Below are 26,805 nucleotides of genomic sequence, written 5' to 3'. Positions count from 1 at the left end.
AGGTAAATCATGTGGATTTTCAAGGTGTTGTCCGAGAGGAAGCAGTGCTCTTCCTGTTGGAGATTCCAAAAGGAGATTTGGTCACCATTTTGGCTCAAAGCAAACCAGACGGTAAACGTCACACGAGTTAAGAGTTGATAACTTTTAAATAACATTGTGAAAGAAGCAATATTTGCTTGAAGTTCTGAGGCCTCAGGATGAAAAAGGCAAAGAAACAAAAACTCCCATGAAACAAACAAGGAATTCTAGTTTTTGAAAGTAGAGTAGATACTCACTATCTGTGGGCAGGGATGATAATTTTATTGGTACCGACCAAATTCCCATCCGTGTGAAATCAAAGGGTGCTATATTTTGATATCTTTGTGGCACGTGACATCACATCCGGTTGCAGAATTGACACTGGCCCAGGCACTTTGCTGGCAAACAAGTGTATTTGTCACGGGCTGCCTGATAGAAAGCGTTCAAAACGGAGGCTCCACTTTTTAAAAAATGCTAGCTCAATGCTAATTTACATTGTTGGTGCCATATAATTCTACTGATTAGCAATAGCAATTTTACATGGCAATTTCAACAAATTTGTTAATGAAAATTACAAACATGAGACACGTTACAATAAAACAGCCGGTGTGTAATAAGTACAATACTTACAGTACAAACTAGGGCTGGGATCGCGGTTAAGTTGTGTTTGATCACGGTGATCAGCTATTAACATATTTCCTCGATTAAACATGGTAGAAAAATCTGTTAGAAGTAACCGCAGTAGTGAACAATAGGGGAGCAACGATGCCCGGTATAATCCTGCTTGGAACAATCTACCTTTATTAAACGTGATCCTGTGTGTGTCTGTCAATACGTGTATGTGTGTGTGTGTATGTGTGCGTGCGTATGAAAGTGTGTCCGTGTGCACGAGCTCCCGTTCCACCGTCACGAAAGTGAGCCTCGTCCCGACGTAATGAATCACGTTGTGCCTCTTCCCTCACACAACTGGAAGTGCAGCCTAGAAGAACAAAATAAAGAAATATGACTAAAACTAGCATAAAAGTTGAAACACAACATTTAAAAGCAGCTTTAGTGACATTCTTTACTTTCCCTATCTGCTGCAGCGCACCTGTTCTGAATGTAGACTTGCAGACACTCAAAACATTTCTATGATTGGCTCATGGGCCACAATGGCTTTTAAAATTTGTCAGACGATATATCATATCAAAACACCAAATAACCCTTTAATACCATTTGCATGATTAACACCATATTCTTTTTTACTGGGAGCAATGTTGTTGATCACCTTTTTTGCCAGTGTGTAGAAGTTCAGTATCAGTTTGATTGTGGCAATTCTCAAAACAGATCTTTGCTCAATTGTGTTCTAATATTTGTCGGGCTGGATTAGAAATACTGTATTGGTCAATCAACACACCCAGTAATTTAATAAGAAAAGGCATTTTGATAGCGAAATATTTTTAATCAGACTTTGTGTTTATGTGTCTGCAAAGATAAAAATTCCTCTAATATAACATATTCGACAGAAAACTCTGCAGACACTTTGTTTTATTTTTGTTTGTTTGTGAGCAAAAAAATGTTTAAAAAAATATATTGTACGTGTTGGTATACATTAATGTTACAGTAACTCACATTCAAATTGCATTTTTTTGTTTTTCATTAAATATAAGATACACAATTTGGGTTTTACAAACTCCATAATCTGGGTTTCCGCTTGTTGTTTACCAAAGCACTGGTGAGAAGCACTGATGTATACAAGTCATTAATGAATATCAATCAATCAATCAATCAATGTTTACTTATATAGCCCTAAATCACTAGTGTCTCAAAGGGCTGCACAAACCACTACGACATCCTCGGTAGGCCCACATAAGGGCAAGGAAAACTCACACCCAGTGGGACGTCGGTGACAATGATGACTATGAGAACCTTGGAGAGGAGGAAAGCAATGGATGTCGAGCGGGTCTAACATGATACTGTGAAAGTTCAATCCTAACATGATACTGTGAAAGTTCAATCCATAATGGATCCAACACAGTCGGGAGAGTCCAGTCCAAAGCGGATCCAACACAGCAGCGAGAGTCCCGTTCACAGCGGAGCCAGCAGGAAAACATCCCAAGCGGAGGCGGATCAGCAGCGCAGAGATGTGCCCAGCCGATACACAGGCGAGCAGTACATGGCCACCGGATCGGACCGGACCCCCTCCACAAGGGAGAGTGGGACATAGGAGAAAAAGAAAAGAAACGGCAGATCAACTGGTCTAAAAAGGGAGTCTATTTAAAATATAAATAATAATAAATAAAACACTGATGTATACAAGTCATTAAAGAATACAAATAATACATAATGATAAATAAATCACTGATGTATACAAGTCATTACAGAATACAAATAATAAATAAAACACTGATGTATACAATTGATTAAAGAATATAAATAATGATTTACCATTTGAAAGTGCCTCCTAAATAACTTTAGGAGGCAAATAGGTAGTTCTCTTTACCCCCACAAAAAGTACCAAAAAAAGAAGTAAAACCGTTAACCCTAAAACCAGGTACGGACCGTAGCGTGGGTTACCTGTACTGTTGCACCTCTCGTAAACACAAATATAGATGTAAACAAAATGTTAGCATATAAGACCTCCATCAAACATGATGGAAATGTTTATTACAAGATAGTGCAGTAGAAAACAGGAGGGATATACTCGGTACAGGACAATCCGCTTTAATAATAAAAATAAAAAAGTTGTGTGTGTAGGTCTCACACATTCAACTGTAGTACTCCATCGTCTATACACTACTGCCACCTAACACCTTGGAGAGATAACTGCACTAAATAATACTTGCAAATGATACTTTGAAGTGTAAGAAAAGTAAATATAACAACTAAGCAGCACAGTTATTATTATCAGCTTAATTTTTAATAACTATTTTGAACTATTAACATTTATTACCATGTAAACGCACGAAAGTATTGAAAATTGCTACCATTACTGGTATCAATATACAGATACCGAGAATTGCTAAACCTGCATATACAGTAAGTGAGGATCTGTTTCCTACTAACAAATTATATGATTATCTGGAATGATGTCTTCCAGAAAAATAAATATTCCATATTTACACATTACTGAACTACTGACTAAAAGACCCTTTTCCTGTTGTAACTTTGAAATTATTCTGTAAATACGTACTGATGACCTGACACTACTGCGTCCATCCAGAAAAATATAGATTTGCAAATTGTTATAATTTTTTCCATTTTTTCTAAAAAAAAAAAAAAAAATAAACAAAATAAAAAAGCCATTTCAAATGTTTGTCTATTAACAAACCTTTTTGACCTTTGGTTTTTTGTTTCATGTTTTCCTTTCCCTCCAGTGTATAATGACATCTTGGTGTCAGGACGTGGAGACTCCTTCTTCATCAGGACACACTTTGACTTTGAAAAAGAGATTCCTCAGAGTCTGTCTTTTGGCCGGGGGGGCATCTTCAAGGTGGTGGACACGCTGTACGATGGCAAGCTTGGCAACTGGCTGGCAGTTCGTGTTGGCAAGGACAAACAGCTGCTAGAGAAGGGAATTATTCCCAACAAGAGCAGGTAGGCTCTGCACTTTTAGTTATGCCTTCAATGGGAAATATTGTTTGTGATTGTAATTATACGGTCGATTGGTCGCTAAGGATGACACTTTTGAAAAAGTCAAGACATCTCAAACTCATTTGGTGTACATTTGTTGGAACATTACTCCCATTCTGACACGACATTCAGTAGTAGTAAGTCTTAGTGTATCGTTGGGATTTTTTTGATACCAATATTAATATTCCTTGTAGCTGAGATAGGCGCCAGCGCCCCCCGCGACCCCAAAAGGGAATAAGCGGTAAAAAATGGATGGATGGATGGATTCCTGTATTCATTGGTACTCTAAGCGGTACTATATGTACCGTATATTCCAGAATATAGAGTGCATTGGTATTTAAACTGCACCCACCAAATTTTAGAAGAAATAGATATTTTTACATATATTAGCCGCACTGGACCATGAACCGCAGATGTTTACCGGTGTACCTTAAGTGTTTCCAAACAGTGCCTGTCACACAGCTGTAAAACTGATGATAAAACAAAACAGAAGTCATCGTCATGGACCCACTCGCTCTGGAAGCTAGCTCTCCAATCAGCGGAACAGACTCAATAAGTCCCTGGTGACATTTTGGTGAATTTATGAAACTGAAACAATACAAACATAATGCCATTGTAAGTTAATAATACTAACAGACAGCTTCATTACATTACGATAGCACGTAAAAATATGCATGAAAACACTCCTTAGTAAGTACAAATAGTTTTAGTTATATTGTAAAACTTACAAATGTTGCTTCGAGTATTGTAGAATCCTTTGAAGCAGAAACACTATGGACGGTTTTACTTCCGGTAAACAGGAAGAACATTTTCAACCGGCAGCAACACCTGCAGTGAGCGAACTCATCTAAAAGATGGCGCCAGAACACAAACAATAACACACTTATTCAGTGTTTCTGCCTGCATGTATTAAAACTATTTGTTCAATACAAAACATTATGGTCATTAGCAAAGAAAAATCCATAAATTAGCCGCACTGTTTTATAAGCCACAGGGTTCAAAGTGTAGGAAATAAGTAGCGGCTTATAGTACGTAAAATTTGGTAATTGGTGTAAATAAATATGTGAAAAAATGCATTTTTATTAGCACGAGGTTGTACACTAGCAACATCATGTGACATCTCACAGCAGGGAAGTCTTTTATCGACATCTGCTTTTAAGTCGTAAACAAATCAACTATGTTTGCAGTGCAATGCAGTTGTTGTCATTTTCTTGGAAACCACACATCCATCAATGTGTTTCTCGAAATAATAGTATTTATTATTATTTTTCCGACTTTTACATGGTATATCCTATCAATTATAACATATACAGTACATCAATTAGCATGTTGCATTTAATCAAGGTGTGTTTTGATGAAATAAGGTCAGACGGCGACCAGAGACCTGCCCTTTTGCTTCAGAGCAACTTTATGGATTATTATATTACTTCAATGTTTCACTTTTTTTAAGTGAATATGGATTACTGGATTGCTAGGAGGACAAATAGAGCATGCTGAATTCTTTCTCAACCGTCGATACTCCGAGGCTACGTTCACACTGTGTTAAATCCGACCTTTTTATGTCGTCGTTCACATTATCAAAAACATATGTGACTTGTATGTATGTCTAATGTGAAGGCAATAAGAAGTGACATGCGTGTGCAAAAAACATGACATCAGTTCCAAAATGGCACCAGTGAAAGTCCAAATAAATGCTGACTCTGACGATATTGTACAAGTAACGTCTTGTGAGTAAAGTTAAAGCACCAATGATTGTCACACACACACTAGGTGTGATGAAATTTGTCCTCTGCATTTGACCCATCCCCTTGTTCACCCGCTGGGAAGTGAGGGGTATTTTAACCCCCAATTCCAACCCTTGATGCTGAGTGCCAAGCAGGGAGGCAATGGGTCCCATTTTTTTTTATAGTCTTTGGTATGACTCGGGCGGGGTTTAACTCCCAACCTACCGATCTCAGGGCGGACACTCTAACCACTAGGCCACTGAGTAATTGTAGTAACGTAGCGTCTAGACAGGGATGGCTTCACTTTTCATTGTGACTCCTACTAATACCAACTCTGTCAAAACAGCACTCAAATTGCTCCTTTGAAAAATGGAGAACATGAACATTTTGGTAAAAAAACAAAACAAAACAATGGAGTTTAATTTTTATGGAATTCATGACTAGTTATGGGTACCGTTGACATTTGAACTGATGTGGTACCAAATCCCGGTACCTGGGAATCGGTACCAGTACTCAACAGAATCAATTTTACCCCTGATAATTTAAGTGTAATTTTTTTAATTATTTAAACTGCCATTGCTCAAAAAATAATAAAGAAAGAAAACCAATTTTGTTATGAATTATTGACCAATTACTCCACATTAAATATTCCACATTGACATTTTTTTAGGGAAAAATGTTGCATGGTTTGTGTTTTTGCCATAAAAACAGCGTTTTCTGTTAGAAAAAGGGCATAAAACATGAAAAAAAAATGGACTTAATATCAACAGATATTTTAAATTGATCTCGAGATTTAAAAATACATGTGACTCTTTTTTTTAGCATTTATATGACTGAGACCCTTCTGGTTTCCCGAGACCAAACCTGAGGGGAGCCCTAAAAGTAAAAAAAAGATCTATTGTATATATTGTAATGATTTTGAAAATGACAAATATCGAATTGCTTTGATTTTTTTTCAGTGTCCGGCCCTCAGTGGAAAAAGTTAGGACACCCAAATAATTTACGTTACGAAATGTTAACTCTGGTTTAATAAAATTCTTGGCAAATTGCCAGGAGTGACACCGACTAGAATTGTTTACTTCCGTGAGCAGCGTGTGTGCAGTTCAGGGACCAATTATTCATATTAGAAATCACTTTTTTTTTGTAATTTGATTAAATCGTAATGAGCCATCATAGCCTCGAGTTTGAAGTTATGATAATGAAAAACTCAACAGATTGTTGTCATCTTGCACGGATGTGAATCTGGCCTATTCGCCTGTCCTTTCTTAGGTACAACAATAGAATTACACATGTCTCAGTATTTCTTCTAAGGTCTACGTTTCGTTCCTGTCTCAGTATTTCTTCTAAGGTCTACATTTCGTTCCTGTCTCAGTATTTCTTCTAAGGTCTATGTTTCCTTCCTGTCTTTGTTTCCTTCTTGTCTCAGTATTTCTTCTAAGGTCTACATTCCTTCTTGTCTCAGTATTTTTTCTAGGGTGTACACGTTTCCTTCCTGTCTCAGTATTTCTTATAAGGTCTAGATTTGCTTTCTGTCTCAGTATTTCTTCTAAGGTGTACACGTTTCCTTCCTGTCAGAGCGGAACAGATGGCCAGTGTTCAGAGTTCCCAAAAGGTCATTGGTGGCGATCGAGCAGATTTTTGGCGGTTGCGAGGCCAGCGTTCTTTAAAGCGGAAAGACCTGCGGAAGAACTGCGAATATGTTGCCTCACAGACTCTGGCCACACGCTTTCCATCGTATGAACGTGTGGTCCTTCGAGAGGGTGAGTAGAAATCCAAACATTGCACATCTGCTGGTGGTCATAGGCAGGGGGCATGAACGGGACATCATCGAGGGCGGTATGGCGTAGTGGGTAGAGCGGCCGTGCCAGAAACCTGAGGGTTGCAGGTTCGCTTCCCACCTATTGACATCCAAGTCGCTGCCGTTGTGTCCTTGGGCAGGACACTTCACCCTTTGACCCCGGTGCCGCTCACACTGGTGAATGAATGATGAATGAATGATAGGTAGTGGTCGGAGGGGCCGTAGGCGCAAACTGGCAGCCACGCTTCCGTCAGTCTACCCCATAGCAACTGTGGCTACTGATGTGGCTTACCACCACCAGGTGTGAATGAATGATGGGTTCCCACTTCTCTCTGTGAGCGCTTTGAGTATCTAACAATAGAAAAGCGCAATTTTTTTTTGCGTTACGTTATTTTTTGCAAATATTAGCTCATTTAAAATTTGATGTCTGCAACATGTTTCAAAAAAGCTGGCACAAGTGGCAAAAAAGACTGCTCATTAAACACTTATTTGGAACACCCCACAGGTAAAACAGGCCAATTGGGAACAGGTGGGTGCCATGATTGGGTATAAAAGCAGCTTCCATGAAATGCTCAGTCAATCACAAACAAGGATGGGGCGAAGGACACCACTTTGTGAACAAATGCGTGAGCAAATTGTTTAAGAACAACATTTCTCAACCAGCTATTGCAAGGAATTTAGGTATTTCACCATCTACGGTCCTTAATATTATCAAATGGTTCAGAGAATCTGGAGAAATCACTGCACGTAAGCAGCAAGGCTGAAATCCAACATTGAACGTCGTTGACCTTCAAACCCTCAGGCGGTATTGCATCAAAAACCAACATCAGTGTGTAAAGGATAGAACTCTACTATGCAAAGCATAGCCATTTATCAACAACACCCAGAAACACCGCCGGCTTCGCTGAGCCCAAGCTCATCTAAGATGGACTGATGCAAAGTGGAAAGTGTTCTGCGGTCTGACGTCGTGTCCTCCGGAACAAAGAGGGAAAGAATCATCCGAATTGTTAGAGGCACAAAGCTCAAAAGCCAGCATCTCTGATGTTATGGTGGTGTATTAGTGCCCAAGGCAGGGGTAACTTACACATCTGTGAAAGCACCATTAATGCTGAAAGGTACATACAGGTTTTGGAGCAACATATGTTGCCATCCAAGCAACGTTATTATGGACGCCCCAGCTTATATCAGCAAGACAATGCCAAGCCAGCGTGGCTTCATAGTAAAAGAGTGCAGATACTAGACTGGCCTGCCTGTAGTCCAGACCTGTCTCCCATTGAAAGTGTGAGGCGCATTATGAAGCCTAAAATACCACAACGGAGACCCCGGACTGTTGAACTTAAAACTTAAGCTGTACATCAAGCAAGAATGGGAAAGAATTCCACCTGAAAACCTTAAAAAATTGGTCTCCTCACATCCCAAACCTTTACTGAGTGTTGTAAAAAGGAAAGGCCATGTAACACAGTGGTAAAAATGCTTCTGTAAAAACTTTTTGGCAATGCGTTGCTGCCATTAAATCCTAAATTAATAATTATTTGCAAAAAAAAATCAAGTTTCTCAGTTCGAACAATACGTATCTTGTCTTTGTAGTCTATTCAATTGAATATAAGTTGAAAAGGATTTGCAAATCATTGTATTCTGTTTTTATTTATGAATTACACAACGTACCAACTTCCCTGGTTTTGGGTTTTGTATGTGTACAAACTGTGACTGAGTTGCTGGCACCAGCATCTACATGCCACCTAGCTGAAGACTTTGTCATTTTTTAACAATCGTTAGCATTCTAATATTAGCATGTAAGCTTTTTTGCTACTTTTTCAGGTATACCTCAGCGCCAAATATTTTGTTACGTGCCAAATGATCCCATTTAGCATGATAACATTAGTATGCTAGCTTTTTTTTTAGCTAATTTTGTAGGTATGTAGTACACCTCAGTCATATTTTGTTAGCATTCTAATATTAGCAAGTATACACGTCAGTGTCAAATATTTTGTTACTTGACGAATAATACCTGAAAGCATGATAACGTTATTAGTCTGGTAGCTTTTTTTCTTAGCTAATTTCGTAGGTATACACCTCATTCACATTTTGGTACTTGATGCATGCTAATGTTAGCGGGCTAGCATTTTAAACAAGATTTTCCAGTACACACCTCAGAGTTAAATATTCTTGGTACTTGTCACATGTAACTGTTAACATTTTAGCATACTAACAATAGCATGCTAAATTATTTTTTTAACTCATTTTATAGATATATACCTCAATGTCATATATTTTGGTATTTCATGCTAACTATAAGCATGTAATTATTAGTATGCACTGTTAGCATGCTAGCTTTTGTTTTAGCTCATTTTACCGATATTTTTTGTTACTGCTCATATATGTTTTTAACTGTTAGCATTTCAGTTTGGCTTTGGCTCTCCAGCATTTAGATTACAATTTTCCACCAAAATTGGATTTTCCAGTTCTTAAAAAAAATCGATGAAATGTACTGATGAAAACTACCACAATGGCCCTTGCATCCTTTGATTTGTCAGTATGTGGCATGTAGTGGAACATTTTGGGCACCCCTGATTTAGTGGAAGGTGAAAGAATCCTTTAATGCACAATTTCCTCATTACCTGGATTCATACGCATGCACAGATGCACGTCTTGCTGTGAAGGCAAACCACAAATGTGTACCAATATTCATATATGTTAAGTGTACACTGTGTCTTGTGTCATTGTAGCTGGTTTCCGGCGTCCTGTGGTGCTGTTTGGTCCCATAGCTGATGCTGCCAATGAAAAACTGGCGTCTGAGATGCCCAACTTGTTTGTTATTGCTAGTGAGTATTTGTCTAAGCATCTTTAGAAACTATATTACACTCCCCAGTAGGGTTGTACGGTATACCGATACTAGTATAGTATCGCTGTACTAATGAATCAAAAACGGTACAATACTCTGTTTGAAAAGTACCGGTTCTCCATTTTATTTTATTTAGTCTTTTTTTTTTACATGCATGACGGTGCGTCGTCACGTCGTGACATTGCTGGTTTTACGAGCAGAGTTCGGCAGCGCACACACACACAGTACTTACAAGCAGTGTGTAGACAGAAAAGGGAGAACGGATGCATTTTGGTCTATAAACTAAAGATAAAGATGAAGTGGTGCTTTAAAACATGGCTAGTTAGCTAGCAGCTAACATCCATCTGCAGTCGGCAGTGTTTTAGCTACTTTTAAGTCACTAATCCTCGCCTCCATGGCAACAAATAAAGTACGTTTCTTACAAGTTCATTATCCCTGGAGGATGAGGAATTGCTAAAAATGCTTCACTACACACCGTAAGAGGATACAGTAGCTCACCGGCGTCACTGCTAATGACGTCGTTCCTGAATGTAAACAATAGCCACGAGTGGATGTACACCTGACATCCAATGTAATGATACCAAGTACAAGAGCATATCTAGTCTACAATGATTACATCGATATTTTTTATCGTCACAAAATCTTTTTTCCTTTTTTTTTAATTATATTATATTTATAAACTTGGGAAATACGGCCCTGGACACATGAGGACTTTGAATATGACCAACGTATGATCCTCTAGCTACTTGGTATCGGATCGATACCTAAATTTGTGGTATCATTCAAAACTAATGTAAAGTATCAAACAACGGAAGAATAAGTGATTATTACATTTTAACAAAAGTGTAGATAGATAGAACATGTTAAACAGAAAATAACCAGATATTAACCGTAAATAAACAAGTGGATTAATAAATAATTTTTACAGTATGTCCATCATAATGTTGACAAAATAATAGAATGATAAATGACACAATATGTTATTGCAAATGTCAGCAGACTAATAGGAGCCTTTGTTTTTTAATTTTCCTGAAGGAATCAATAAAGTACTAGCTATCCATCTATCTTTACTTACAACTAAAAGAAAAGTTGTCTAGTATGTTCATTATTTTATTTAAGGACTAAATAGTGTTTAATGCACCTTGAGATTTAAAAAAAAAAAATAAAGCCAATAATGACATTTTTTTGTCGTCGCCTTTATTTACCTAACACAGAACCTCAAGGTAATGTGTTGGGCACATTATTATTCACTATGTACATAAATGATCTTGGACAGAATATTCCGAATTCAACTTTCCATTTATACGTTGATGATACTGTCATATACACTACAGCACCCACTCGCGCTGAGACTATTAAATATTTACAATATGCATTTGACAGAGTACAAGAACAACTTTGCTATCTTCAACTGGTTTTAAATGCAGAGAAAACAAAGTGTATGTTCTTTACCACATCAAAAACTAAGATCAGCACTGTGTGAGAACATTTTACAAGAAATGGGAAACAAATTGTGTTAGTATCTTCTTTTGAATATTTAGAGTTTTTAAATGATGACCACTTGAGTTTTAAGGAGCACATTCAGTATGTTGTAAAAAAAAAACCCTTAAACTTTTACTGGGATTTTATTATAGAAACAAGTTTTGCTTTTCTTTTACTGTGAAACAGAAATTGGTGGAAACAACCTTTTTACCTCTTATTGACTATGGAGATGTGTTGTACATGAATGCTACTGCTGGTTGTCTCCACAAGCTGTATATTGTATACCACGGGGCACTGAGATTCATCACCAACTGCGCTCCCCTTAATTACCATTGTGTCTTATACTCAATGGTTAACTGGACGTCTTAATGTGCGCCTCAATCATTGGTACGTGTTCATCTACAAGAACATTCTAGGTATCACTCCATCTTATCTGTCTTGTCTTTTAACAAAGAAACAAGGAAGTCACAATCTTCATTCAATGAATGTTCCGCAATTTGTCGTCCCCAAAGTAAGAACTGAACTGGGCAAGAAAGCATTTAGGTTTTCACCACCGCAGGCTTGGAATGACCTACAATCGGATCTTCAACTTCAAACCCTTGTTACATTAAATGAGTTTAAAGCTACTGTGAAAGAATTGCAGTCCACCTTGTCTTTATGCACAAGTGTTATATGAGCAAGTTTAAATGATGTAAATTTGATGTTCTATGGGTTTTTTTTTTTTTTACTGTTTTTAATGTAACCTGGCTGCTGCCCTCTTGGCCAGGTCTCCCTTGCAAAATAAATCTTTGATCTCAATGGGATTTTACCTGGTTAAATAAAGGCTAAATAAAAATAAAACATTTAGAAAAGTATCAAAATACCTTTTGGTACCAGTATTGGTACCCTAATCCCTCGTGGATCACATGATCATGAAAAAAAAATAAATTGTCATTATTTTCATGTTAGAGACGGAACCGAAAGATGCTGGCTCAGAGAAGTCCTCAGGTGTGGTTCGCCTCAACACTATTCGGCAAATTATTGAGCAGGTAAAGTATATTATGCACATCTTTTTTTAAAAATACCTCTTTAATTCCTAATATTTCCTCTTCAGTCGAATAATCAGTCTCAACCAAATTTATCAGGCTTTTTTGGGGATTTGTGGCACCTAAAATGTCAGCATGTTATTTTATGAATTTCTTATGATTGTTTGAAGTGTTCTTTGTAACTTTAAAACCCCAAAAGCACAGAAGTTGAACTTATCGCACAAGATAAGCTTTATTGCATAGTTTGCCAAACTAATATTGGCATTTCACTCACTGGTTTATACCACATGGTGTAGTCCAATTCCCATATTTTGTCATTTAATTGTTGTAAGGCCTGTCAAAATCAAAATGTCTTATCTCAGTGTCCCTCACGCCCCACAGGATAAACACGCCCTGCTTGATGTAACGCCCAAAGCAGTGGACACCCTGAACTACACCCAGTGGTATCCCATCGTCATCTTCTTCAATCCAGACAGCAAGCATGGCATCAAGGCCATGAGACAAAGAATCATTCCAAACTCCAACCGTAGCGCCCGCAAGTTATATGAGCAAGCCATCAAGCTGAGGAAAAGCTGTTGTCACTTATTCACATGTGAGTGACCGATACTTGTCCATAATATTGTATTTTATTCATTCTGCATGCTCACAGTTAGTTATCAACTTATTTGACTCTGGGGTAAACTGTTGCAAAATTAGCCAAAACAGTTAGCATGGTAGTGTTAGCAATGCATGCCATAATGCTTAAGTCAACATGCTAACTGTTAGCATGTGTCACGTACCAAGAACACATTTTGAATGGGCACAATACAAACTTCTACATAGCCCACATTTTTCACCGGATTTGAGCGGTTCCAAAGTCCAAATGCTCATTGATTTTTGTTCCTCAACCCCTAGCATGTTAAAACTACGTTTTTAAGCAAATTTTAGACTTTTTGGGATAATTTTGCAACCGTACATCTTACATATGATGCGTTCTATTTACCTCAGAAGGTAGGAGCTGGGAATAAGGTCACAGATGGGTTAGGAAAGTGGCGGGCCATGCGTTTCCCACCTACACCTTTAGTGATGTCCGACTTCAATGATTACATCTCAAAATACCATAATTGATGTCACCACATGACCATTGCTGGAGAAATACTATACAAGAACACATTTACGCCCTACTGTGCATTGAAACACCTCACCAGCGTACAAAACTGTTTATTTTCTGGCGCATTTAAAAATCAAATAAAATGCATAAGCAATTAAAACCTGTCTTATGTGGTACTGTCCAAATTAAAATTGCAAAAAATATATTAAAAGTGAAAAAATTCCAATATTTGAACTCACAATTTGTAGCGCCTATTCGTCGCCGTATACGCCAGTCGTCGGCTTATTCGAGTGGAAGTGGCGAGGATTTCCCCATTTCATCGACAGACCAGCTGAGCTAGCTTCCGGATTTGGCCGACATCGTTTCACAAGATGTAGTTTTTCTTTGAATATCCTTCTTGAAAATGGCCGTGCAAATATATATCTGCCACCTAATCAACGTTTTGTTCTCCTTCTCTGCTATCCCAGTATGGCTACTGCGCAACACTTACTGCTTCCTGCTAAATTGAAACTTGTGAATGGATACCCACATTGGATTGACAAGTGAGTATCCAATCACAGTCTCGTTAACATCAGGCTACCTAGAGAGGCTACTGTCAAAAACTTGTGATGTGATTGGCTGTCGCAACTGTCTATCAATTGTATGTGTTCTCAAATTCATCCGCTAACGGCCCCGGTTAGTATCCAATCACAGGATGCGTAAATGTCACATTCAACCTTAGGCCATCTCGAAGGCCTTACTGGCAACAACCTGTGATCTGATTGGCTATCGCAACTGTCTATCACCTGTATGTCCCCGCTCCCCGACAGTGCAGAGACATTGTTGATTCTGAAGGTCCCGGGCAGATTTAATACAGCATGGCAACATAAGCTAGCTGAATTGGATTGGATACAAACTAAAACTAAAAACAACAGCACTGGAAGGAGCATAATATGAAAAGAAGAGAATATGAATATTTTTAGATATATAGGGAAAGTAAATAAAAAAAATATTTTATCTTTAATTATGATTATGATTTTTGGGTATGTCAGGCCGGCAGAGAAGGTCTTGCTGGCCCTGATGGCACACCACTGGGTGCAAAGCATTCCAGTTACAAGGTCAAAAATCAAGATGGCCACATCCACGAATGATATTCTTGCGCTTGCCTTGTATGAATATTAACAACTTTTGGGGAAATATACACTCTTTTTGCAACAACACAGTGGTTGATGAGGATGTTCCTAGAGTTATAGAACCACAAGAGACAAACACAGTCTACACTACAATAACATCACAATACATAAACGTCCAACAATACATAGTATATTGCTGCTTTAGTGCAACAAAAACTAATCAAAAGTGCTAATAACAGATAATATGAAAGCTTATATTATTGTTTACATTCAGAGCAGCCATCTTTAAAGCCAACTCGGGGGTGGTGAGAATGCTCCGACGTTGACGGGCGTTCCAGTTGAATTTCTGACTTCCCAATACAAATAGAACGCACCATTATAACTTGGTACGCGACACATGCTCACTGTTAGTGTGCTAATGCTAGCATGCTAACCTTTTTCCACCGTATACCTCAGAGTCACATAACTTGGTACGTGACTGACTGTTATACTGACAGCATCTGTCACGTACCAAGTAGTATAACTCCAAGGTGAAATTAGCTAAAAAGAGTTCAAATGCTAATGTTTGCATAGTAGCATGCTAGCTGAATCTAAAACTGTGTAGTGTTGCATTTCATTCTTCCTTACTGCAAAAAGCGGCACCTCAAGCACTACATATATTGTGTATGTGCAGGTGGAGTTCCTAGCTCCACCAACCAACTCCCTTCATGACCTGTAATGTTGACCCAAGGATATGGACACTTTCTGGGCCAGTTGACATCTGTCCTCTCTGAGGGCCTATTGCTTGACTGCAGTCAGGAAGGATGAACTAAAATGAAATTTAGGTATGTAATTTGGGTTCTAAGAATCCTGGATGATCGCCAGAGCGTTCAGTCAATCAGAATGTTGTCCTTGTGAGAAGATTCTGTAGGGACTGATTCTCTGTCCACACCGGAGGAGAACACCAATCTTACGGTTACCATGGGTCACAAGTATTGGGTTGTTGGTATACTGCAGCTACTTGACCTGCACATGTTGATATAGTGATGGAAGCACCACCTCTGTGTCGTCAGGGTTAAATTCTGAATTTTAGTCTTGTCCTGTGCAGCTACCATAGAGCTCAACTCAGCCAATGATGCCTGGTATGGTAGCGTCAAGGACGCCATCAGAGAGCAACAAACGCAAGCAGTGTGGGTTTCTGATGGCAAGGTAAACACACACATTTCCTGTTTGACTTTTATGTTCCTTTTGAGGGACAAGTATAGTATTGTTTTACTAATGGATCAAAAACTACTGTACTCTGTTTGAAAAGTACCGGGTCCCTTTTTTTTTACGTCATGAGATTGCTGCTTTTACGAGCAGAGAAGCATGTTCGGCTGCACACACACGGAGTACTTATAAGCAGACACAGTGTGTAGACAGATAAGGGAGAACAAATTGTTTACCATGAATTGATTATCGTGGACCCCAATAAAACAAGTTGAAAAACTTATTTGGGTGTTACCATGTAGTGGTAAATTGTACAGAATATGTACTGTACTGTGCAATCTACTAATAAAAGTCTCAATCAATCAATGCATTTTGGTCTAAAAACTAAAGATAAAGGTGAAGTTACAACACTGAAACGCCCTTAGGAAGAGGTGCTTTAGGACATGGCTAGCTAGCTAGGAGCTAACATCCATCTAGCTACTTCTAAATCACTAATCCTGGCCTCCATAGCGACAAATAAAGAACGTTTTTTTACAAGTTCATTATCACTGCAGGACGAGGAATAGCTAAACATGCTTCACTACACACCGTAAGAAGAATACAATAGCTTACCGCTAACAACAAGCTATCACCCCTGAATGTAAACATGCCTTGGGTGGATCTACACCTGACATCCACTGTAATGATACCAAGTACAAGAACATATCTAGTCGATACTACTATGATTACATCGATATTTCTTTCTTTTTGTAAAATTTATATGTTTATAAACTCAGGAAATATGTCCCTGGACACATGACGACTTTGAATATGACCAATGTATGATCCTGTAACTACTTGCTATCGGACCGATACCTACGGTAAATGTGTGGTATCATCCAAAACTAATGTAAAGTATCAAACAACAGAAGAATAAGTGATTCTTACATTTTAACAGAAATGTAGCTAGAACATGTTAAAACCAAAAATAAGCAGATATTAACAGCAAATGAACAAGTAGATTAAAAATCATTTTTTACTGTTTGTACCTCATAATGTTGACAAAATAATAGAATGATAAATGACACAATATGTTACTGTGCATACGTCAGCAGACTAATTATTAGCCTTTGTTTGCTTACTTACTACTAAAAGACAAGTTGTCTAGTATGTTCACTATTTCATTTAAGGACTAAATTGTTCTTCGATTGCAAAAAGAAACATATAATGTACTGTAAGATTTTTTGTTCAAATAAAGCCAATAATTAATTTTTTTTTGTGGTCCCCTTTATTTAGAAAAGTATCAAAACGTATCAAAATACATTTTGGTACCGGTATTTGTATCGGGACCACGGCTCCCAGGTTCGGAAGCAAATAAGAATACAATGTTTTAAACAACTGTTAATATTAATTGTAAAGTATAGAAATACTCAAGTAGAGGTTGTGAAATGTGTCATTTCTGGTCATGTCTTTCTGATCATATATCAATTTGTGTGAGCAGGTTTTCCATTGCTTAGAGAGCATGCACACTGTTTGTCTTCCTACTGTGAGCTTCTACACCTTTTCCTCTCTTTCTGTCTTCTTTCTTTCCTGGTGCTATCTGTCTGTCCATCCCTTCTTCCTATACACCCAAGATCCATCATGTGTCTTTTTTAGTTGGAGGAAGTAGAGAGTGAGCTGGACTGCCAGGATGCGGAGCGTCTCTCCTTCTTGTCCGCCGACTACCTCAGCATGGACAGCAGACTGACCTCTGACCTGGACGATACTGCGGATGAGACCTACACCGACAATGAGTTGGACACAGAGACCATGCACATCTCTGCCATCAGCCGCTCATCGGAGCCAGTCACAGCTGAGCAGGTAAGTCACACTGACATGTTATTTCATCTGCTGCTGATGTTGTACGGAATTAAGTTGTTGATGGTAAGACATAAATGATGGAGAGGGGCCAAATGGGACAAATAAAAAAAAAATGTCTGAAATGTCATTAATTAAATGTAATTGTAATTAAATACTTTCATTCCTAATATGAGAAAAAAGACCTGCATTGTTATGATAATAAAGTCCTAGTAATATGAAAACAATACTACAAATTGTGAGTTAAAATATTTTATTTATTAATTTTTTTTGTGTCATTTGTTTTATACAATTATTTTCATTTTGACAGTACCACATAAGACATGTTTTAGTTATTTAGGTTTTTTTTGTTTTGTTTTTTTTGTTAGTTTATAATTTCTTCGGTCAGTGGTCAACAAAATAAACAAATTATTTTACATTCATAAATTGACAATTTTACAGACCAAAAGGGTTTGGGCTGAAGTTGAGCACGTATTTCGCCTAACCCTATAAATAATCTCAAATACAAGATTTTCTATAAAGTTCTATCCATCTATCTATCTATCTATCTATCTATCTATCTATCTATCTATCTATCTATCTATCTATCTATCTATCTATCTATCTATCCATAATCCATCCATCCATCCATCCATCCATCCATCCCATCCCATCCCATCCATCTATCAAAACCAGGGGACATCGGGCTCTGATCTTGAGCTTCATAGAAATTTGAAATTTCCTTTACACAAGATATTATGAATACACCATGTACACAACATGAACACTGTTCAATTATATACACAGTAAAGACATAGACAAACAGTTGTGAAATATCCCTGTACACGTGCTTGTTAAATTGCTGAAGCGGGTTTATTGAATGTTAAATGTGCCGAAAAATAGACAGTTTTGTTCACTGTTGTGGGGATTCAATGGCCAGTAGTGTGCATTCAATGGCCAGTAGTGTGCAAGTGTGTTTCTTTATAGTATCTGCAGCCGTGTCCATGTGGTGACATCAATTATGGTATTTTGAGAGGTGAAGGCGGACTAAGTAGGACATCACTGGTGAGACTAGGTAAGAAAGGCACGGCCTGCCACTGATATATATATATATATATATATATATATATATATATATATATATATATATATATATATATATATATATATACATACATATATATATATATGTATATGTATGTATATGTATGTATATATATATATATATATGTATATGTATGTATATATATATATATATATATATATATATGTATATGTATGTATATACATATGTATATACATTATGTATATATATGTATATACATTATATATATGTATATATATACATTATATATATATGTATATACATTATATATGTATATACATTATATATATTGCACCTGGGGATAGGTTGATTGGCAACACTAAATTGGCCCTAGTGTGTGAATGTGAGTGTGAATGTTGTCTGTCTATCTGTGTTGGCCCTGCGATGAGGTGGCGACTTGTCCAGGGTGTACCCCGCCTTTCGCCCGATTGTAGCTGAGATAGGCGCCAGCGCCCCCCGCGACCCCGAAAGGGAATAAGCGGTAGAAAATGGATGGATATATGTATATATATATATGTATACATATATATGTATATATGTATATACATATATATGTATATACATACATATATATATATATATATATATATATATATATACATACATATGTGTATATATATACATGTATATATATATATATTAGGGGTGGGCAAATTAATGCGTTAATTACGAGTTAACTCATCAATCTATTAACGCCGACAATTATTTTATCGCGCATTTGCGTATGTTGTTTACATGCTTTTATTTTGTTAACGCCTTTTCTTATAAAGATGGCGGCGCTCGGACGGACTCCGGCGTGGAGGGGCTGTTGGTAAAGATGGAACATTTGGCAAAAATACCGGACAATTCTGCAAATATCATGGCTGGCTTACAGCGTGGTCACTCCGGGATCACTTAAGACCGCCAGACAATTCTGAATGTGGATAGATCGGGCCGTTTTGGACTGAATGAGGCGTGCTTGCTAGACCGGCTAGCTAGCATGGGAATACTTTGCCGGATACATCCAGCGGCCTGAGAAGCAGTGGAGTATATGTGTTGTCTGTCTATTTATGAATAATGCAGACCAGGAGTGTTGGCTGAGTTCTTAACGTTTACTTTCAGAGCGTGCATATCACAACATACAAGATGCCGTCATGGCGACACACAACATTTACCGGGCTACCGCGCATGATCGTCACTCTTGTTGCATGCTGGGTAGGGTAGTTCTTTTTTTCCCTGTCTCATAACATCACAATATAGTACCATGTATATGATGCGTTCAGTTTATCAAAGCACCAAGCAAACAATCGGAAACTTCCCATCATATCAATTCCTAGATATGGTCATAATTATTTTAAGGGCATAACATTATTAATATTGCTACGACGGATAATTTAATCAAAAATTCCCTAAAACAGCCCACTACCTATAATATAGGTTTTTTAAACATAAGATCCCTGATAAAAAAAATGTTCCTGCTGTTACCTCAGAAATTCTTATGATTGTGGCTCAGAGATTTGTATGTAGATTATATTTATTTTCCATAACAAACAGGATAACTTAAATACCCTGGCAGTGGAAATAAGCTTAAATGTTTGTATTTACATTTTTTGAGTTGATTTTCATAAAATATGCTATTTAACTGCTACTGTTTAACAAGTACTGATTTGAATTGTGTTTGCACAACAAATGTTTTGGCGCTTTTGTTCATGTGGGAGAATATTCCAATAAAGGTGCACTACACACTACTTTTGAATTCATTATTGTGCTTTGCGTACACAATGCAGTTAATTGCGATTAATCAGAGAAAAAGTGCGATTAACTTCGATTGAAATTGTTAATCGTTGCCCAGCTCTAATATATATATATATATATATATATATATATATATATATATATATATATATATATATATATATATATATATATATATGTATGTATATGTATGTGTGTATATGTATATCTACACATCTGTGTATATATATACATATATATATATATATATACACATATATATATATATATATATATATATATATATATATACATATATATATATATATATATATATATATATATATATATATATATATATATATATATATATGTGTGTATATGTATATATACACATCTGTATACATATATATTAGGGCTGGGCAATGATTAAAAATTTTAATCGAAGTTAATCGCACTTTTTCTCCGATTAATCGCTATTAACTGCATTCTATACGCAAAGCCTAATAATGAATTCAAAAGTAGTGTGTTGTGCACCTTTATTGGAATATTCTCCCACATGAACAAAAGCGCCAAAACCTTTGTTGTGCAAACACAATTTAAATCAGTACTTGTTAAACAGTAGCAGTTAAATAGCATATTTAATGAAAATCAACTCAAAAAATGTAAATACAAGCATTTAAGCTTATTTCCACTGCCAGGGTATTTAAGTTAACCTGTTTGTTATGGAAAATAAATATAATCTACATACAACTCTCTGAGCCACAATCATAACATCCGAACAGGCAATTTCTGAGGAAACAGCAGGAACATTTTTTTTTATCAGGGATCTTATGTTTAAAAAACTATATTATAGGTAGTGGGCTGTTTTAGGGAATTTTGGATCAAATTATCCGTAGTAGCAATATTAATAATGTCGTGTTTATTATGCGTAGTGCACTTAAAATAATTATGACCATATCTAGGAATTGATATGATGGGAAGTTTCCGATTGTTTGCTTGGTGCTTTGATAAACTGAACGCATCATATACATGGTACTATATTGTGATGTTATGAGCCAGGGAAAAAAAGAACTACCCTACCCAGCATGCAACAGGAGTGACGAGCATGCGCGGTAGCCCGGTATAGGTTGTGTGTCGCCATGACGGCATCTTGTATGTTGTTATATGCACGCTCTGAAAGTAAACGTTAAGAACTCAGCCAACACTCCTCGTCTGCATTATTCATAAATAGACAGACAACACATATACTCCGCTGCTTCACAGGCCGCTGGATGTAGCCGGCAAAGTATTCCCATGCTAGCTAGTCGGTCTAGCAAGCACGCGTCATTTAGTCCAAAACGGCCCGATCTATCCACATCCAGAATTGTCTGGCGGTCGTAAGTGATCCCGGAGTAACCACGCTGTAAGCCAGCCATAAAATTTGCAGAATTGTCCGGTATTTTGCCAAATGTTCCATCTTTACCAAGAGCCCTTCCACGCCGAAGCCAGTCCGGGCGCTGCCATCTTTATAAGAAAAGGCGTTAACAAAATAAAAGCATGTAAACAACATACGCAAATGCGCGATAAAATAATTGTCGGCGTTAATAGATTGATGAGTTAACTCGTAATTAACGCATTAATTTCCCCACCCCTAATATATATATACATGTATATATATACACATATGTATGTATGTATATATATATATATATATATATATATATATATATATATATATATATATATATATATATATATATATATATATATATATATATATGTATGTATGTATGTATGTATGTATATATGATGGTAAAATCCCTAAATTCCTTGCAATAGCTCGTTGAGAAATGTTGTTCTAAAACTGTTTGACAATTTGCTTACAAAGTGGTGACCCTAGCCCCATCCTTGTTTGTGAATTACTTAGCATTTCATGGAAGCTGATTTTTTACCCAATCATGACACCCACCCGTTCCCAATTAGCCTGCACACCTGTGGGATGTTCCATATAAGTTTTTGATGAGCATTCCTCAACTTTATCAATATTTATTGCCACCTTTCCCAACTTCTTTGTCACGTGTTGCTGGCGTCAAATTCTAAAGTTAATGATTATTATGTCTTTGTAGCATAATCAACTGAATATGGGTTGAAAATGATTTGCAAATCATTGTATTAAGTTTATATTTACATCTAACACAATTTCCCAACTCATATGGAAACAGGGTTTCTACATATATATATATATATATATATATATTCATATATATATATATATATATATACTTACATACATATACACATATATATATATATATATATATATATATATATATATATATATATATATATATATATATATATACGTATTAATTCTGATGTTAAAAGCGCAACTGTACTGTAGTTATGCTTCTCCTCTTCCATTAAACTCCTATTTTGTATTGATTTTTCTGTTGTATGTGGTGTGGCTGTGTGACCTTCCACTACATGACACGCTAATTTTTCTTGTGCTTCTCCTTGTGTTGTGCAGATATTACGCAGGTACAGCCCAGAGATCCGCAGTCGTTTGAAAAAAAGCAGCCAGGAAGTTGCCAACAGGTGCAGCCCTCCACCTGTATTCCTGACGGACAGTAAGGTAAGGTGTATTAATGGTGGAAACTTACTTCTGACTTGACCTAAACCAGGGATTGTCACATTGTGATATGTCTACCACTAGAGGGGAGAGCAAGGGTTATGGGTCAAATGCAGAGAATAATTTCGCCACACCTCGTGTGTGTGACAATAATTGGTACTTTAACTTTAACTTTAAATAGTGGTACACTGGCACTATCTAGTGGTACGCCAAAGAATCACCTGATTAAAGTACAGTTTTATTGAATTTAATTCAGACCTTGTGTAATACAGTACAGTGTACAGTGGCCAAACATATGAACTATATTTGTTAAATGTGGACGGCGTGGCTCGGTTGGTAGAGCGGCCGTGGCAGCAACTTGAGGGTTCCAGGTTTGATCCCCGCTTCCGCCATCTTCATCACTGCTGTTGTGTCCTTGGGCAAGACAAAGACACTTTACCCAATTGCTCACAGTGCCACCCACACTAGTTTAAATGTGTCTTACATATTGGGGTTCACTATGTAAAGCACTTTGAAAAGTGCTATATAAATATAATTCTCTTCTCTTCAAATATGACCTCTACCTTTGAGACACTAGTGATTTAGGGCTGTATAAATAATCATTGATTGATTGATACCTTGTTTTTAATGACTATTTAGGCCCACTACGCTACTTTATGTTAATGTTGGTCATTATGGAGAGCCAAGTGATTTCTGAGGTGGTATGTAACTATTCAGGCAGAGTGATATAGCAACTGTTCATACGGTAAATCATGATGTAGTAAAACTGAAAGATGTTTTTTCTAACTTGCACCAAATCAAATGTGATGGATTCATTTCACTTGGGTTGGGATTTTGTCCATCCATCTTTATGGAAAAGTGTGAATTAAACCCTCTTGACTTGGCAATGATGTTTTCTATTTTGTTCTGTTGGATTTTAGTCATGTAGTTTGTTAGCGATGTAACTTGCGATAAGCTAATGGACCGGTCATACCTCAGGTACCGTTCACATTTGAACCAATACAGTACCAATTCCCGGTACCTGGGAATCAATACTGGATCTTAACAGTACTGATTTTCTGTACTTTCGTGTGTGTTAATATAGATTGTTTTTGATGACAACATCTTATTTTTTATTGCAACATTTAAAAATGAGCTGATAAATGATAAATGCTGTCCAGTTGTTGTTTATTATCACATTTTTTAGTCTCATTTGCAAGTATAGTATTAAGTTGCAATTACAGTTGCAAGTCCGAGACGTTACATGGCAGTAGTGTATAGTTTTGGGTGTGGTGTGTTGGATAGTCAGGTCATCCATCCATCCATTCATTTTCTACCGCTTATTCCCTTTTGGGGTCGCGGGGGGCGCTGGCGCCTATCTCAGCTACAATCGGGCGGAAGGGCCAACACAGATAGACGGACAACATTCAGACTCACATTCACACACTAGGGCCAATTTAGTGTTGCCAATCAACCTATCCCCAGGTCCCCGTGAATGCGTGGGTTCCCTCCGGGTACTCCGGCTTCCTCCCACTTCCAAAGACATAGTCAGGTCAGTCTTTGCAATATATAGTCTTTAGTTGTGCCCTAAAAAGTATTGATACTGTCAGTATTGTACCTATTACGCGCCAGCTGTTTGATTGTTACGTGCATCTTCATTGTCGTTTTCATTGACACATTTGGAGGTGTTCAAATCTTCATGTAAAATCGCCAATGCTAATCAGTTGTATGTCAACAACAAAGCCAATTTATATTAGCACCAAGCTAGCACGTTTTTGTAAAAGTAAAGGCTTGCTTTACTCACGTTGTAGCATTTTTTGAGTCAATTGCTTTATTGGCATTGAAAATTGCAACATTACCTTGAGGTGGTTTGGCTGAGTTTGCTCTCAGTGCTGCTGGAGTGATCATCGAGTGCTGAGTTGGCAACCGGGCGTGACATTATCCACAACCCAGGTACCGTAACATGTCACCGTTGGATTTTATGTCAATCAGTGTCTAGTAGTGTCTGGCAGGTTTCGGTTTGTGCCTAGTGATACCGCTCTTTTCCTGGAGAAGAATGCTAGCCCACTGATTGCTAGCTAACATATTAATTGCTAGCTAGCTTAAATGCTAACATCTAAACTTGGATAAACACATTACTGTCCGGGCAAGTACATTGAGCCTTCAGACGGTGCTCTCTTAGAACAGTCAATAACAGAGTGATAAATATAAAGATTTATTATTCAAAAGGCAAAACTCTCATTATTATGCGGACATAAAGCCATGTATTAAAACACGACAGTAACCCAAAGAAATGGCTCTCAAGAAGCCAAAACAATATTTATGTTAAGTGTGTCTCTGTAGTTTACTGTATTTATTCATGTATTTATTCTCATAAAAGTGTGTTTAAAAGATTTTGTGTGTGTAGAAATACTATTTCTTTTTACATGACCGTAATAATTCTGGTCACAGTATCCATTATGTGAAATGTTCATATCGTTACATCCCGAGTGTCAGTATTTGTGTAGAGTTAGAACTTTTTTATGTATTGCTTTTCATATATTTCTATTTAGGTTATTGCCTATAGCAGTGGTTCTCAAGCTTTTTTCAGTAATGTACCCCCTGTGAACATGTTTTTAATTCAAGTACCCCCTAATCAGAGCAAAGCATTTTTGGTTGAAAAAAAGAGTAAAGAAGTAAAATACAGCACTATGTCATCAGTTTCTGATTTATTAAATTGTAAAACAGTGCAAAATATTTCTCATTTGTAGTAGTCTTTCTTGAACTATTTGGAAAAAAAGATATCAAAATAACTAAAAAGTTGTTGAAAAATAAACAAGTGATTCAATTATAAATAAAGATTTATACACATAGAAGTAATCATCAATTTTAAAGTGCCCTCTTTGGGGATTGTAATAGAGATCCATCTGGATTCATCAACTTAATTCTAAACATTTCTTCGCACAAAAAAAAAATCTTTAACATCAATATTTATGGAACATGTCCACAAAAAAATCTAGCTGTCAACACTGAATATTGCATTGTTGCATTTCTTTTCAGTTTATGAACTTACATTCATATTTTGTTGAAGTATTATTCAATAAATATATTTATGAAGGATTTTTAAATTGTTGCTATTTTTTAGAATATTTAAAAAAAATCTCACGTACCCCTTGGCATACCTTCAAGTACCCCCAGGGGTACGCGTACCCCCATTTGAGAAACACTGGCCTATAGTATTTGTATAACAATGCATTATTTATGAATTTTCATTTTTCTAAAAGTTTGTCGGAATGAATCACTCTTTTGAATTGTAATTAATCCAAATTAATTCCAGTCATTTTTATGCTTGCATAATATGAATTAAAACAAAAAATATTTTGACACAAAACAATTATATTGTACTTGTTCATTTATGAATATGTTTTTAATTGATTTATTATTTGTTCCATCCATCCATTTTCTACCGCTTGTCCCTTTTGGGCTCGCTGGAGCCTATTTGAGCTGCATTCGGGCGGTAGGTGGGATACACCCTGGACAAGTCGCCACCTCATTGCAGTATTATTTGTTCCTATTTATTTAGTTTATTTATGATTAATGTTATTTTATTATTTGCTCATTTTGCATTGGGGAGATGGATAGTGAACATAAATATTTTTTTAAAAGTAAAGTTGCAGCCCTGCTACTAATATTTATACAGTTTTCACAGATC

The 26,805-nt window shown here is 36.9% G+C and overlaps 1 protein-coding gene across 7 annotated transcripts in view; it reads left to right on the top strand.

The window, feature by feature from the left end:
* The window catches only part of LOC133556360 (tight junction protein ZO-2-like), a 148,057-nt gene that overhangs the window by 98,367 nt on the left and 22,885 nt on the right, over positions 1–26,805 (top strand). For all 7 annotated transcript variants that reach the window (XM_061906199.1, XM_061906201.1, XM_061906202.1 and 4 more), the window contains 9 exons: positions 3–111; positions 3,375–3,594; positions 6,930–7,114; positions 9,879–9,974; positions 12,425–12,504; positions 12,883–13,093; positions 15,791–15,891; positions 17,527–17,730; positions 23,034–23,138. In XM_061906199.1, coding sequence (XP_061762183.1) covers positions 3–111; positions 3,375–3,594; positions 6,930–7,114; positions 9,879–9,974; positions 12,425–12,504; positions 12,883–13,093; positions 15,791–15,891; positions 17,527–17,730; positions 23,034–23,138 — 1,311 coding nt within the window. The remainder of the gene's footprint in view (positions 1–2; positions 112–3,374; positions 3,595–6,929; positions 7,115–9,878; positions 9,975–12,424; positions 12,505–12,882; positions 13,094–15,790; positions 15,892–17,526; positions 17,731–23,033; positions 23,139–26,805) is intronic.

Source organism: Nerophis ophidion, linkage group LG07 (genome assembly GCF_033978795.1).
Source record: "Nerophis ophidion isolate RoL-2023_Sa linkage group LG07, RoL_Noph_v1.0, whole genome shotgun sequence".
In the NCBI taxonomy this organism is placed as follows: Eukaryota; Metazoa; Chordata; class Actinopteri; order Syngnathiformes; family Syngnathidae; genus Nerophis; species Nerophis ophidion.
Note: the sequence above shows the minus strand (reverse complement) of the source record. Positions and strands in the feature narration are given on the sequence as shown.